The sequence below is a fragment of the Rhinolophus ferrumequinum genome, chromosome 2 (genome assembly GCF_004115265.2).
Source record: "Rhinolophus ferrumequinum isolate MPI-CBG mRhiFer1 chromosome 2, mRhiFer1_v1.p, whole genome shotgun sequence".
Taxonomy (NCBI): Eukaryota; Metazoa; Chordata; class Mammalia; order Chiroptera; family Rhinolophidae; genus Rhinolophus; species Rhinolophus ferrumequinum.
The window spans coordinates 8,749,565-8,766,667 of NC_046285.1; the positions used below are offsets into that span (position 1 = coordinate 8,749,565).

At 43.8% G+C, this 17,103-nt stretch overlaps 1 protein-coding gene across 1 annotated transcript in view; it reads right to left on the reverse strand.

Moving 5' to 3' along the window:
* The window catches only part of WWTR1 (WW domain containing transcription regulator 1), a 131,878-nt gene extending 118,352 nt beyond the window's left edge, over positions 1-13,526 (reverse strand). The window contains exons 1-2 of the mRNA XM_033132018.1: positions 13,277-13,526; positions 12,419-12,852 (exon numbers count right to left, since the gene is read on the reverse strand). Coding sequence (XP_032987909.1) covers positions 12,419-12,849 — 431 coding nt within the window. The 5' untranslated portion in view covers positions 12,850-12,852; positions 13,277-13,526. The remainder of the gene's footprint in view (positions 1-12,418; positions 12,853-13,276) is intronic.
* Positions 13,527-17,103: the final 3,577 nt, after the last annotated feature.

Consider the following 17,103-nt stretch of genomic DNA (forward strand, 5'->3'; position numbering starts at 1 on the left):
ATCTCTGGCTGTTTCTTCTCCATCTCCTTTATAGGGTCTATCAGGACTTCTCTTTTCTCGCCCTCTCTGTAACCTCTCTCTAAGGGGTCTCATCCATAGCTGTACTTGCATAACTATATATATATGGTTATAGTTATACTCGTAGTTACACAGATATAAAGATTAGTTATCTGGAGACAGATCAGTTAAAAATATATATCTATTATATATCTCCCTTGGATGTCTTAATGTCACCTCAAATTCTACGTAGTATTAAAAAATGTCTCAACCTCTGCTACACCTTCCAGTACTGCTTGTTACAATTAGAAGCACCATCACTCATGCCATTACACAGCCCGCAAATTTCCTTTTCACCTCTTTTCCTCACTGCCCTTATCTAATCCATCACCAAATCCTGTCAAATTTACCTCCTTACTATCCCTTCAATGATTTTACTTCTCCCCTTTTCCAGCACCACCAAAGCAACTTCCCAGCCATTAAACCACTCTTATAAGTGGTTCATTCCAGAGTGTCAGAATAGTTAAGTCACTGCTTGCGAATCCTGAAACTGCAATTAAAATTTCTATCCCCATTTTATCCCAGTACAGCCCACATCAGACAGTCCTTGAAACCCTGATCAGCTTTGGAGCCCCAAGGACATCAATTTCTTGAACCTCAAAGCTAAACCCGAATCTCTGACCTATAGTTACCGCAACAAAGCTTTGCACCCCAAGACCTCCGCATCAAGCATCATATCTAGTTCTCCATAATTTAATCCCTATATACTCTGCTCAGTCCTGAGGTTGTGAGAGGGTCAACCAGAAACAAAGACCACCTAAGTTGTGGTTCCCACGATACCAAAACAACCAACTAATGCCATTATAAGGGAAGTCATGTGTGTGCATAATAAATCCTGCAAGACACGCAAAAGCAGTAAGTGACGTACTCTTACTTTTCAATTTATATCCTTCAGTTTTCTTTAACTTTTTGATAAAAGTATGTTAAAAGGCCAGCATGTTAAAATATAATCCGATCAGTAAAAGTTATGTCTGTTTGTTTCAGTTACATTTGTCATTTGCTTGCATTTTCTACTTTCTGATGGGGTACCATAGCTGCTTCCTGAACCTTTGAACACCTTGGCCAAAAAATGTTTTTCATTGACAAACTGGGAGAAAGACAAATATTCAGTATCTTAATATTGGCAGAAAAGCCATCAAAGGAATATATATTTTTAATTAAAAATCCAGCATGTATGTTTTTCTCCAGTTACCACTTTTTAATTACTGAATCTGTAGCTAGCAATGTGTGGGGACAGAGCCAGGAGTGCAGTTTCCAGGCTCTCGGCCTCATGTGGAAAGGTGCTGGCTCAGGTAGTAAATGGCCATCAACTGTGATTGGATGGCCATCAGCTGTGGCTAGTTGGCCGTCAGCTGTAACCAGTGAGCCATTGGCCACGAATATAACTGCTGTGGCTACGCTAGCAGAAAATGGGGGCTAGCAAGAGGATGGTGGCTGGCAAGCGTGGATGGCAGAAAGGTGGATGCCGCCAGCGAAGCTATAGTGGTATGACTCCCCTATCTATGGCTCCGTGGGTGTTCCTTTTTGGCCTCGCCATATCCTGCGTTCTTATGTGGGGAGCGGGACAACAGATCCCGCAGACCGCCTCGCACGACAAATGGCTCAGCGAGCAGGGTCCCCCGCATGACACAATGCTTGCAGGTAGATTGGCCACAAAAAAGAATAGAATTTGGGTTTATCTTCAGTGCTCAGAATTGAAGTGTGCCAAAGCATATTTTTAAAGCAATGAGTTAGCATAGGGGCCACAAAGGCATAAAATATATTGTAAGCTGGAAAATAGATCATATACAGCCTTTGTGCTGTAGAATTTGTTTCCGTATTGAGACTCACTATTCAATATCTTAGACTGATTATTCTTGTTAGTTTATGACAGATATGATTGATTGGTTGGCTGGTTGATACATAAAAGATAGTTATAAGAATGGATGGAAAAATAAAATGATAGGTAGGTAAATGGATGGATGGATAGATAGATAAGTAGAATTAAGAGAAAAGATAGATCAGTGATTCTCAAACCATCTGTGGTAAAGGACTATCTGTGTTTTTTATTTTCAATCTGTCAAGACATGTATGTGGTTTTATTGTGAATGGCTTGTACGTAGCTCGGTCCACAAGTGACTCACCACAGAATTTTGACACACCCAAACTACCCTGTTCCACAAGACAATCACACTGATCATGTGCTCGGATGTCACAATAATGTCATTTTGCTATAAAAGCTTCTAAACACTCTGGACTTCTGTACTAGCTCGCCATGGAGCAGTTGCACTTGCACACTGGTGTCAGTCCACCGACCACACTCTGAGATACGTGATCAGCTACTTCACACTGGTATGCCATTAGTTCTGGTTGGCGGGGCACCCATCTAACTGGTCAATGCATTTGCCAGACTATGTATCTCCCTTATAAAAGAAGGGTAGGTGTGTTGATTAATAGGTAGAACAGTTGATGATAAATAAATTAGATAGACAAGCTAGAGAGATAATAAATTTAAAAGTCATAGAGAGCTGCTCTGTGCACAAAGACCATCTCTGGATAAAGTGTTAGCAGTGGTTCTTTCTAAATAGGGATCCAGGGAAGATCAGAAGAATTTATTTTCCACTTTCTTCCCTCCGGTTGTGTTTGAGCATATATTATTTTTATAATTTAAAAGAGAAAATCAGAAACAACCTAGGTGTCCATCAATAGGGAATCAATTTTTAAAAGTTATAGTACACCCATACAATGGAATACTACATAGTCCTTAAAGAAATAAAGCAGTATTTATGTCCAGAAAAATGAATACCAAGATATACTAAGTGAAAAAAGGAAGGGGTAGAAAAATGTGTACCATTTTGTACTCTACTGAAAATAGTCTAGATGGGTACATCCATTTAATTTACATAAACATATGCATGCTTGTACTCACATAGCGTTTCTCTAAAAAGACAAAAGAAACTGGTATTTTGGGGAGGGAACTAGAGGACTAAGGGAGGGTGGAAGAGAGACTTTTCACAGTATATGTTTCAAAACTGTTTGAATTTTTTATCATTTACATGTATTTATTACCTATCAAAAAGTTTTGTGTTTTGTTTTTTAATTTAAAGTCATCTAAACACATTAATATGACTTAACATTGTGACTTAGTGTAAAAAGGCTCTCAAAGAGATTTAGTAAGAGTTCAGGAAGATACTCCTAAGAGGGAAGCTACTGGCTGCTTGGCCAGACATCCTTAGGGAATGGCCTAGGTGGGCCTTGGTGGGTTAACTGTGGTTGCAGACTCTGAATTTTGTCTGGTCCCAGTTGATCAACCTCAGAAGAACTGAGAAACTATCCAAAACCACAAGAGAGTATTCTGGGAACAAGCAGACCCACAAGCTCTTCATTTACAAACAGAAATGGCAGATTCAGGGGGGGTGGGCCTGAGTCAAACAGCAGAGACCACCCACAATCGTGGAACTGCAGAGGCTACACTGAATATATGACAGATGGATGGTCTATGGATGGACAGATGGATGGATGCATTGTTATAAAAGGGTCTGTCATTTCAGACTCTTAAGTTAGTATAAAATGCTTAGTTCCCTAAACAACTAGGAAGATCTCAACACAGGGGACAATGGCGGGGTCTTATGCTACCTTCAGATTAAGCTAGGATTGGCATATCTCAGAAGTACGGGATGAGGACGTTGACATTTACTAGCAAAAGGCCAGTGTGCCCATCCTAGCTGAGGTTCTAAAGACTCAATGGCATGCAACGTCACCTACCAACCAACACTTAGCTTTTAACCCGCATCAGGCCAGGTCCTCCTTGGCCTCAAAAACATACCCTTAGCATTTCTGCCTCTTCACTTCTCTTCCTATCTCCTTTCCTAGGAGGTCTCTTTGCCCACTTACCCACATTCTTCCCATTTTCCAAGGCTCCATTTATGTCCAACCACCTTTACAGAGACTTCTCTGAACACCTACCCACCCACCATCCATCTTCCTCTTAAACTGCATTTAGTATATGGAGCTATGATTCTAAACTGTCAACCAAAGGGCATAGACAGGATGGAATCACATTCCTGAACATGGCAGATTCCTGTGAGGAATTCCAGTGTGCACACTGGCAGAACAAATCGTTAAAAGACAGTATAATAGGATTCTTCCTTATCAAGAACCTACCTATGTGCCAGGCACTGTGCTCAGGTTATATAATGACAAGCACCACAAACATCATTCTTGCCCTCATGGAGATTACAGTACAGCAGAAAGAGAAATAATTCAACAGTAATATGGCAGAAGTGCTACAGTTGGGGAGACACAAAGGGCTCTGGGAGAACATAGCAGGAGCATCTAAATGAGCATGGGGGTTGTGAGTCGGGGAAAACCTCCTGCAGGAGTGGCATCTAAGCTGATGGCTGAAGGTGGTGTATGAGTTAACCAGGCAAAAAGCAGGGAAATCATGTTCCAGACACAGGTAATAGCTTGCGCCAAGTTTCTGAGACCAGAGGGCACACAGCCAATGGGAGAAACCAAAACATTCCGTACGGCTGCACATTTCAGACCTGTAACCATAATAGAAACGACTGCCTTATTATGACACATCTCACAAGAGCTTCCAACACACAGAGGGCAGCTGTTCTAGCGCTATCGCCACACAGGTCAGAAGGCAGCTGGTTAGCTTAGTTTTGTCTTAGTTCTCCCTGTCTCTCCAGCTAGACCGTCAGCTGCCTGAGGTTGGGAAACAAGGCACACATTTCTCCCCTCATGCCACACTGCACAGCGCTAGCACACAAGAGGAGTGCAATGCTTTTTCCTTATAAATGCTGAAATAGCTAATGCTCCTTTAAGACACCACAAAGGGAAGGTCCTGGAAGATCACAGCCCTCATCTCCATCTCAGCTGGGAACAGTAACAGTAGCAAACTTTCAACAGTGCTCACTGCGCCAGGCATAGCGCTAAGCACTTTGCATATATTCACCTGATTTCACTTCATCTAACAGCACCACACAAGTGAACATCGTTTGTTCCTACCTTATTTATCTTCTGCTGTGCCTAGATGGAACATTAAATAAAAGCTAGAATTCTAGGAAAGAGAGCACACACAGAAACAATAAGCTGAAGGAAATCCATATGACCTAAGACTTACCATAAGCCTACTACTTATCCTGAGGTGACTTTTATAGAGAATTCTTGGGTAAGACTTTAGTAATCACTGTGTCAGTTCATTTCTAAAGAAAATAACCCAAAAAAGAAAAAACACAAGTAGTTCCCAAAGAACATCCCTTTAGTAACATAAGCTCCAGGCTTCAGTTACTGAGCTATGGCTAAGATTCCACTATGCCCCACACCTACCCAAATCTACCACTCCACTGATTCTTCCTTTTCTTTCTCTTGTGGTTTTTATAACCTCCCCTCCCCGCGCCAAACCAGTTTAAAAAGAAATACATTTATTGTAGGACACTTGAAACATACAGAAAGGCAGAAAGTATACAAGAAAAATCATCCATAATCCTAAAAATGACCCTTATACACATTTTTGGTATGCATCCTCTCTTTCTCTCTCTCTTTCTCTCTCTCTCTCTCTCTCTCTCTCTCTCTCTCTCTCTCTCTCTCTCTCACACACACACACACACACACACACTTTTTAAAATAAAACCAGTATTGTGATACTATCAAACTGTACGATAATTGTTTTTCCTTTGTTATATCCCACTTGTCTGATATTTCGGGACATTTCTCATCTCTAAGCATTGGTAATTGACTATTAAATCAAGAAATATAAATGAGAATGTAATATATATTTGTATACACAAAGCACACTGACAACAAAAAGTACAACTGGACTCAAACATGAAATTCTCAACTGTGAGAATAGTGAAGGTCACAGAAAGGTTTCCCAAAGTGTGATCTATAGAACATTCCTGGGTGGATCGTTATAGATAACAGTTGTAATAAAAATGTTCAAAAATCACACAAGTTTGTGAAATATTGGCTTAAACAAAAATAAACTAGTTTTTGTAATAAGTGACTTTGGAGCCTTTAATATATATTGTGAATTCCAAGAGAGGATACAGCATGCAACTTACCCTAAACCTATTGCTCCAGAAACCCTTTGTTCACAGATCACCTGAATGGACTAGGGTTCCAAAGAATATACTCTGGAAAACACTGCTCTACCGACATTTTAATGCACTAAAATATTCATGGACCCCACAGACCAGTGGAAGGGCCATCCCCTCAAAATCTGCCCTTCAATAGTAAGCTAATTACTTCAATCCTTAGTTTTCCAAATCACCCTTCAAAAAGTTGTTCCCTGGATTGGTTGATTCCTTTATTTCTATCACCCTCTCCTGTGGTTAGATATTTAAATGAAGGAGGAAGGAGACGGAGGGGATGATATATAAGACTACAATTCCTACAACTCTTAACTCGGTCGGTCAATAAAAATTAAGACTCAATGCTGCCTCAAACCTCTACAGCAATTTATTTCCAATCAATCTCTGCAATTACAAGGGCAATGAGAAGCAACCTGGCTTTTTTCTCCTTGAAACTACTTTACTAACATCATCTAATTAACCCTCTCAAAAAGTCCTCACTAGTGTACCCGATCCTGACCTCAATTAGGTCATCTGTCCTCCCTCTCACATCTGCTGTAAAACGATATGGATTTCTTAATGGTGGAAATCTTAACACGAGTAAAATATACACAGGCACTATAGGTATACCATCCATGTCTGGTTTGTTTTTGTGTTGTTTTTCATCACCTCTCTCTCCAGCACCAAGAGCTCCAAATTTGATCACTCAGACTGAGTTCAGAGGCAAACTCTAATGCTCCATCCACCACTCCCGAGTTATCTGGTCACCAGGGATACCTAATTACACGGCCTAATTACGGTCACGTAATTGGCATGAGGCATCACAGTGCAAGGGCAGGAGCACAGGTTTTAGAATCACACAATTCTAATCCCATCTCTGCCACTCACCTGTTATGTGACCCTGGGCCATTTACTCAACATCAAGCCTCAGTTTCCTCAACAGTAAAATGAGATAATAATAGGTACCTGTTAAGAAAGAATATATATAAAAGCAACTAGGGTTATGAAAAAAAGTTTTTATACGTATGTCAGGAGCGTGCTCCACAGCTGATGCTGTCTCTCTGGGAAGCACTGACTCAGCTTTGTCTGCCATAGAGCAGATCATCCACAAATGTCAATTACCTCCCCTCTTCATCCCTCCCACTTCTCAATCCCATCCTCCCTCCGTCCCACACAAAATCGGCCCAACTAGTAGCTACAAGCCTGTGGGGACACAGCCAGGAGTGCAGTTTCCAAGCTCTCGGCCTCACGTGGAAAGGTGCTGGCTCAGGTAGTAAATGGCCATCAACTGTGATTGGACGGCCATCAGCGGTGGCTAGTTGGCCGTCAGCTGTCACCAGTGAGCCATTGGCCACTAATATAACTGCCATGGCTACGCTAGCAGAAAAAATGGGGGCTAGCAAGAAGATGGTGGCTGAGCTAGCAAGAGCGGATTGAAGTTAGCAAGCGAGGTTGGTTGGCAGAGAGAAGTAGACAGCAGGTAGCGGATAGTGTGGCTCCTGCTTCCTGTGTCTCCAAGCCAGCCGCCAGCGAGACTACAGTGGTGTGACTCCCCTATCTATGGCTCCGTGGGTGTTCCTTTTTGGCCTCACCATGTCCTGCGTTCTTATGTGGGGAGCGGGACCAGAGACCCCGAGTGATACCTCGCGTGACAAAGCACGATTCCAAAAAATGAAAAATAGACCCTCCTCAGAAGGGGTTAGGTAGTCTCAACCCCAAGATGCTAAAGCAAAAGGGCACCTACGGTGGGCATTCCTGTTTAGGTTCTTTAACAGGAAAACTGACCCTCAGTCCTTATTTTAAGTTTTAAAGACTGGCTTACAATTCCAGATCCAGGTTGTCATTCAGAGCCATACCTATAACCGACAGTCAAAATCAGCTTATTCTACTGCCAAGTTTCCTGCATCTGATTTTGGCCAGGTAGACAGTGCATGCACATGGGGACAGAGGCAAGGGGAGGCAAGAAGGAACTTGTATTGAAAGTTTCCTATGTGCCAGACACTTCAAATACGTTATCTCGTCTAATCTTTCAAAATACTATGAAATAGGTATTACTATCCTCATTTTACAAAGAAACTGAGGTAACAAGCAATAATTTTTGAATGACAAGAAACCCTTCGTGAGAACAACTAGATTATATTGTTATCCAAAGATAAACAGAAAAAAACAAGCCAAAGTCAGTTCTTTTTTAAGAAAATAAATTTAAAACGTTTAAAATAAACATTTTCAAATTGAAAAGGATTTGAAAAATTTATATCTCACAAACTTTTCTTAAGGAGTTACTCAAGCATGCACTCCAGCAAAATGAGGGCATACACACACACACACAGGGAGACATGGAAAAAGGAAACAGCATTCTCAGCCATGGAGAGAAGTAAAGAGAAGTCCCAAGATGATAACTCTGTTGGAGACCTAGAGAGTAATCAGAATCCAGAATGGTACAGAAAGATGAAGGAATCTGGGCACAAAAGCTTAGGGAAAGAAGACTTGATAGAACTGATGGGATTAAGAGCCTAGAAAATTTTGAGATCATAATAAAGGCAAATACTATGAAAACATTTAAAAAGGCTATTAGAAAAAATGTTTAAGAAAGTCAAGGTACACATGTAAGGAAACTAAAAGGTGACACGAATTTAAAAAACTGGTAAGAGTGAAAAGAGAGAATCTGTTTGACTTTGATACTGGATATATCCTCCTTTGATTGGCCCAGACATGTGACATCAGACCCAATGTGCAAGTCTAAAATCTAATCTTAATACACAAGGCAATGAATTATATTTATAGAATTGAAATAATGTAAATATTGCCTATGGATTTTCAACTTTAAGAATAATTTATTAATAAAAAGTTTAATTTGGTCAAAACTTGACCAAAAAAAGAAACAAAGGTGATCTAGCAGAGAAAATGAAAACAATATAAAATCAAATTTGGGAGAGGAATGAAAAAACAGCTTAAGAAGTTACATCTCACTTTCATATAAGGAGTTAAAAGTTGATAAATAAAAAAATAGTGATAAATGCCTATTACTTAAGGTCAGGGCGGTAACAATCTAAATTAAATATGGAAACAGTTAAAAAAATTTAAAGGTTCCCCCTGTGAACCTTGAAGAGGTGAAGGAAACCATTGTTTTTCAACAAAAGTTCTTCTGTTCTGTTGAATTTGTTACCAAGATCATTTTGACGAAAATAATTTTCTACCACACATTTTTTAAAAAGGCAAAACACTAAAGTGATTACTAAAAACTGGGAGTGGCATGCAAATGTTATACCTGGGATTCCACTGAAGAGGGGGGGGATAAAATATCTTTTCTTAAAGAACGTTATTCAAATAAAAATTTTCTGCAAGAATGGAACGTTTTACTGAAGCCAGATCACTTTATTCTTTGTAATTCTCTACTTCCTGGTTTATGCACAATAAATATGTATTCCATTTACAAGCAGAAATTTTTAAGAATTTTAATGTGATCAGTGTTCAAAGTCGGTGTGCCAGGTTGCTAAGAGCCGAACACCTACACACACTGCAGCCTGATTAGGGGCTTCAGAGGCCAGCAGGAACGATGCGGAGTTTTCAGAGGCCATGTGTTTTAACATTTGGTCCTGTCCGTGGTTACATGCTACCCTAAAGGAATGCTTGAACACCACAGGAACAGTTTGAACAAAAAGGTGCCCCTTAAGAGGTACCACCAGAAAGGGATCACATTATAAACCTAGGAACATTCTTACCTGAGAAAATGACAAAAAGCATCTTTAAAGCATCTTAGATGTCCCGGCTTTCTTTCCCATAAAGCTCATTGTTCAGCTGGTGAAGTGACGTGGGGATAAAAGTGGGAATGGGGAAAACGGAAAACTGCTCTGTAAGCAGAGGGCAACAGATTAGAGGTCTAACCAGGGTCCACCACTAAATAATCACATGACTTTCCCAAAGTCACACAGTCACCCTTCCCTGGCTTCAGTTTTCTAGCCAAAAAAAGACCTTGTCAATTCTAAAATACTCTGATTTCTGATTTATAAAGCCCTCAACTCTTAACATAAGATTCTACTGTTAGCTTCATTTCACAGATGATGGAGCACAGTAATGGGTAGATTTTATGAAAATTAATTCAGGGTCAGTTGCCATCATTTTTCAAACGTCTACTTAATCCACCGAAATGTACTGCCTTTTGAGGCTGTGTAACAAAGTGTGACATATAACATTTACCTTATCCCAACATTAAACAAAGTTCCAAAAGAAACTCAGAGAGATCTTGGCAGTTTGCTTATCTTGAAAGACAATAGTCATGATGACTTGATTTCTTAAATTCCCTTAGCTACTTGACCAAAAACTTTTCAGGGATAGCATCAGATCAGGTCCATTTTTCAGCTATTGTCTTCACTGACTATCCAAAGTGAAATGAAGATGCACTGTACTTTGGGTTGGGGTTGGTTGTAGTTGGGGGATGGGCAGAAGGGTCAGAGCAACTTTCTCTAAACCCAAGGCTAATTTCCATTCTTGCCCTAGTTTCAAACATAGTTCTCAGCTACTCCAAATGTTCAAAATGTGTATAAGAGATAATTGTTTTGTTTTGCTTGAGGGTCTTTTTTTCCTAGTTTTCCTCAGATATTGGGCTAGCCCAGCTCTTATTTCTTAGGTATTTGTGTGTGTGTATTCATAAACAGTTTAAAAATCATTTGAGTCCAAAAAAAGAGCCCCCAAATTTTTGTAAATTATTGTGGCTTTCAAGTCCATTTCTATAAAAGGCACAATCAAATATTCAAAACTGCATTTACCTAAGTAAACTTAACACAAGATGTTAGCTACTTTGGACCTTTACGTATTACAGAAACTGATGTCATCCTTCAGATCAGCATTGTCACATTTAGAAAAACGTATGTTATTACATCACATACTTGAATTCTACCGGCCATTTAAAAGTCAAAGAACTGTCTACGTGTCCACACTATCACTGAGTAACTGGGAGCAGGCCAGTGTTGGAATAAAAGGACCATCAAGTCTGTTTCAGAACAAGTACTTGTCAGCATCACACCACCCCAGAAACAAAATAAAGAACTCCTCCCTGCACAAGATGTCAACAGCTTTGGGATAGGGAAGGAGTAATTGGTCACCAGTGTGAGTCAAAGAGTTGGTTACAATGAACCTCATCCATTACTATGTATTCATTATTAGGGCCCTCACATAGCAATCAAAGTATCAAAAGGACTGATTATGTTTTTACATAATACATAGTGTCTTAACATAACTTTTAAACTAAGGCTACTCTATCAAAGAAACATGGGCTCTAAATAAATAAACTCTGAAGGCAGGATTTTAGGCTAGGAGCTTCGCTGGGTGGCAGTGAATGGCGGGTCGGTGAGGCAATCCTGAACCAAGTGGTCCGACTGGCCCGACTTCCATCTGGGCCATGGACAACCTGACCCGCCATGACCTCACTCGTCGCATTTCAAGTTCCAGCTTGGTTTCTCCTCTGGAATATAATCCTCTTAGGGTCCCACAACTGAAAGAACGTTCATTATGTCTGGGAACACATTTTCTTGTAGAGTCTACTAGAAATCTAACATAAAATTCATTACATCAAAAAGCCGAAACAATGTGAAGGGAAGAAGAATGACAAAGCAGGCTCCTGATTCGATGGTATTTTAGGTTCCCAAGTACGACATAATAAAACTCCTGACCCAATTTCCACAGAATTCATTCGTCCGGCCCACAACTACTGCACCACGCAGTTGCTAATTACATCACCATGCTGTGTGCCCATTACATTACCCAGCTGGGAGCAATAAGGCCTACCAAGCAGTGTTCGCTTTTCCAGAGTGATTTCCCCAAGAATGGAGAGACTGCAGACCACCTACACCACCAAAAGTCCTTCTCCTCCCCAAGCCTCAGAAACTTTCTCGCCTTTACGTTGGTGTCACATCCCGCTGGACCCAGCAGGCTCTGAGTTCACTGACTCGGAATGGCCAAGGAAGGGGATACGGGTTTGTGCCCAGGAGTCTGTATCAATACTCCAGATTCAGGGCACAGTCACCTGTGTGTTCCTGAGAATTCCCCCCAAATCTTTATTTTTTTCTCCTCCCTCAAAGAGTTTCCATGTCCCGAATCTCTTGGGATGTCCAGGACCCTGAAAGAACATAGCCAGACTCTGCTTCTGATCCCTTACAATTCCAACATCCAGAGACTCTCTTCCTACTTCCAGCTTCCCAGATCTTGGGGAAAGCATTGTGGAAAGACACAGCATCACACACTCACACACGCGCACGCGCGCCGGGGGCGTCGTGACTGTGCGCCCCGGCTCCAGGCGGACTTACTTGAGGAAGTACCTCTGGCCAGTGGCCGTGAAGGTCATCTCCCAGCCCGGGGGCAGCGGCAGCTCGTCCGTCACATCGTAGGACTGCTGGCGGAGGTGCGCGTGCTGCTGCGCTGTACTGCCCGCAGCGCCCGCGCCGGTGCCCAGCTGCAGGGACGCAGGCGATGAGTGCGAGCGGACGTGCTGGGCGCCGCCCGCCAGCCGGGGCCCCGGGTGGCCGCCGGACGAGTCGGTGCTCGACTGGCGCGAGTGAGAGCCGGAGTCAGGCTCCTTGAAGAACGACTCGGGCAGGATCTTCTTCCTCCACGAGCTGGGTTTGGGGTTCATGACCGAGTTGAAAAGAGCTTCGAGGTCCGTGTCTAGGTCCTGCGTGACGTGGATCACTTGCTGCCCGGGTGGCGGGAGCGGAGGGGGCGCCGAGGCTGGATTCATCTTCTGCAAGGAGAAAGGTCAAATCAGCCTTTTATAAGCTTTAAAGTCGAAGGAGGGGGTATGAGGAGAAAATAGAAAAGAAAAAAGACAGATAGGTGTCCGCCTCGGGATCCCAGACACTCAGCAGTAAGACCAGCCGGATGGGGGAGGGGTCCCTCCTGGCAATTATGCAACTTTCTTGAAGAAGTTACTAAGAGGAGGAGGAGAAGGAAGAGCGGCGGGGGGAGGGGGGTAACTGCACCCGGGACATTGCTGAACTGTTGGTGGCAAAGCACAGGTCGCAAATTTCCAGGGCAAACAGCCCCCCACCCCACCCCCAAGAAGTCTCAACCCGAGCCCACTCCACGATTTCTCGACTCCGGAAGCCCGAGGAGCCAGGCGCCCCGGAGCGGTGCTGGGTGAACAGGCGCGCTACAGCCGGCACTACCTGGGCGCGCAGCGAAGCCGAGTCCGGGCGTGCGGCGGCCGCCGTCGGGCCTGGGTCACTCTGGTGCTTCCCGAGCTTGCACGCCTGGAGCCGGAGCCCGGCTGGCAAATCCCGACCCGACTCGGTGCCTGGCAGCCGAGGGGCTTCGGCTCTCACATCCCCCGAACTGGCCTCAGGCGTTCGCGCTCCGGGAGGAGGAGGCGGAGAAGCAGAATGCACGGCCGCCGCGGCTCCCGGACTGTCCCATAAACAAAGTTTGGAGCAAACTCCCACTCCCAGGAAAGAGGCGGGCCCGAAAGTTGAGCTGTTGAATTATGCATGACCTCCAAGTCCTAAGCCTGCTGGCCCCATCTCGTCCCTCCCCTTCCTTCTCCTCCTCCCCCAACCCGGCTCTAGAAAACCTTGGGCGTATTGGGTACTTTGCTGGCTAAGAGGAGACGGGTGCCCCCCACCCACTCCTTCAGGTCGCTCGGACCTCTCCCGCGGAGCTCTGGATCTGCATTCCTTTGAGTTTACCAGGGACTTGGGGCGGGATCAAAGGGAAAGTGACCCGAGCCTGTTTAATCAAGGACTTGTGGACCGAAACCAAGGCGGGGGAAGGCGGAGGGCACCCGGGTGAGGGGCCCAGGCCCAGGAAGGGCTGGTCCTGGGCGCCGCGCCCTCCCGTCGTGCGCGGTGCGGAGGCCAGAGCCGCCGGAGCGCCACACGGATCCGTGGTTCTGCCCGAGGGCGGGCCCGGGTGCGCCCCTGCGCGGGGAGACACCAACAAGGCCAGCCTTTCCACGGGAGACTGCTTAGCGCTTGTGACCATATTTGGTCTGGTGAGGAGGCATCTGAGTTGTTTGGCTTTCAATTGTCTGCTCCAGTGCAGACGGTGCCCAGAAAGTGCCCCTGTCGTTAGAGATGCGGCTTCGCCAACGGGTGCGTTGTAAACAAACAAACTTCAAACTATTCATCAATGCTTAGTTTCCTCTCCGGGGTGACTCACTAGGGATAGAAGAGAAACTTAGTCAAAGCTGGGTGCTGGAAAGGGACAGCAGTCGCGCTCCCCTCCCCCGCCACATCCGCGCGGGTAGTGGGAGGATTGGAATGTCCCTGACGCCCTCCAGAGAGCCTGGAACCGGGATGGGATCCGAGCAGGTGGCTGGGAGTAAAGAGGGTGCGCCAGTGACCCGGAAAAAAACCACCCACCCTCCCACCGAATGAATCTGGGCAAAGGGTGGAGACCCCTTGCCCCTAGATCTAGCCTGGCAAGACAGCTGCGGGAGGTAGTCGGCGGCCTCGCCCTCCGGAGCGACTCAGCTCCTTCCCTCCCTGTCTCCTCTCCATTGGGGGAAACGGAGAGTGGCTGCTGGGTAAATCACGCTATCTCACCCCTGCCTCACCGTATTTGATTCATGTAGTAGTTTATGAAATAAGTCAAAAGACGCAATATATGTAAATCACTTTGAACAGCACCCTGCCTACCTACATACGTACTTGTTTGTTAAATAAAATAGAATTGTATTGAGTGCAAATACTGTGCCTCAACATTTTTATAAGGGCGAAATAAAGTCAAAAGCAACATCTGGAGTTGCCTTGAAGGAGACAAGTTTACAGGAAAGACAAGGCCACCCTATAGTTTTGCCTTGATAGTATTTGGGGCCACTCCCTCAACGGCTGATGCCAGTCGATGCAGAGCCCACCAAAATGAGCCACCTTCCCCCATTATCTATTCTTGAGGGTGTAGCCTGATTCCAGACTCTCCGCAGAGTAGGGAAAATCAGAGCTGCCTTAGAAAAAGCCCTGCGATCACCTTCAAAGATAAGCAGAGCATGGCTCCTTTCAGGAGAGTCTGGGACTTCCGCTTTCCCATACAGCCAGTCCTCTGCCCACAGGACCCACAGAGGGAAGGGGGAAGCTACTACAGGTCACTCCACAGGAAATAGCATCTTTGCAAAAGCTATCTTCAGAAGCCACACAGTTTCAACAATGGGTAAATTAGCTACGAAACTGGAGGAAGTGACTGGGACCATATGGTTACTAATTCAGAAACCGCAAGGCCGACCTGATAATTAAAGGATGGGAACTTGAGGCCAGCTCCACTCCAGTAAAGTCCTGACCCAAGAAGGACGGTCCTGCTTTGTAAGGAGTACCTGGCTGCTACAAGAGAAGAAAAGGCTGAGGGAGCCATGTGGCCAACGGTCCAGTGGGAATGAGGGTTATGATTGGATGGGCAAGGCTGTTGTCTTCGTTCCTTGCCAAGCTTCAAGAAATGGACAGCAGAGGAAAGAGGAGCAGATACCGGAAATGAAAACTGCCCTGATCACAAAATAACTCCAGGGGTAAAGCTCTCAGTTCCCAACCAGCCTATCAGATATGATAGTGGATGATTAAAGAGATTTGCTTCAGTCCTTAGTCCTTCAAACAATAGCTTCAGGTTAAATAACACGTACATGTGTCTTGTATGTGCCAGGTCCCGCCCATACCAGGCAGCATGGTGTAGTGAATTAATGTATAATCTCTACAGCAAAATGCTCACGTCACCTCAAGCAAAATAGTTAAGGTCTCTATTCCTGGATTTCCTCTTTTGTAAATTAGGGACAATAACAGTATCTACCTCACAGGATTCTAGATCCAAACACTATACAGGAAGACATACCTTGGAGATATTATTGCAGGTTCGATGATTCCAGACCACCACAATAAAGTAAGTATCGCCATAGTGAGTCATAATCTTTATGCTGGTGGAGCGTCGTGCCTTCAATTTATTAAAAATAATAATAATAAAAAAAGCAATATCTGTGAAGCACAATAGAACGGGGTCTGCCTGTACAATTTTTATAGGTTGACCCATGATTTAGAACACAAGCTTTGAAGTGCCTACCTCTGCTCTCTACATTGCACAAGTAACTTAGTCTCCCTAAGTCACAGATTATTCATTTACGAATTGGAGATAATATTGTGGTAGTCTGTGACATCGCTGCCTTTCAACGGACCACCCTCCTGTTAGTCACACGCTCATGGAGTCCCTCCACTTGAGTCTGGACTGGGCTAGTGACTTGCCTTAACCAGGAAAATGCAGTAGTGAAGCATTGCTACTCCCCCCGTTAACCCACAGAAGGTGTGGAAGTTTCTGCTTTTGTACTATTGGGAGATCTAAGCCGCTAGGTAAGAAGTCCAACTACACTGCTAGAGAAACCATGTGGACAGAGAGAGGGGCCTTGAGATATGTAGAGAGAGGGAAACATCCAGCCCCGCTGCGTCTGATCTGCACCAGGGCCCCAGCAAACACATCAAGACCAATAAAAGAACCCCAGAGCCTAGCCCAGACCAGACTGTACAACTGTGAGTAAGTAAAATGGATACTGTTTTCGGCCGCTTTGGAAGTTTTTAAAATGCAGAACAGGAATTCTGAAGATTAAATTAAAAAATGCAAATAATGTTCTTAATACAAATTGTTACATAGTAAAGCACTCAACAAATAATGGTTGTGATTTAAGTCTCATGGAGACCCAAAGAGTAGATAATATATTATAGATCCCCATTTTACAGATACAGAAACTGACCCAATCAGTTTTAAAGTATTTTGTCCAAATACCATATTTTGCTGTGTAAAATGCATTCCCGTGTATAATCCGCACCCACGTTTTTGGCACAAACTTTCAGGGGAAAAATCTTTCGTTTTAGTTTTTTAATTCAAATTTTTATTTGTTTACATTTAGGTGCTTGTTTTAGGTACTGGTAGAAGAAATTTTATGTAGCAAATAATTACAAAACACAAGAACAGATACAAGGTACAGGAAATTTTATGTACCAGTAACAAATTTACGATATTTACACATTAT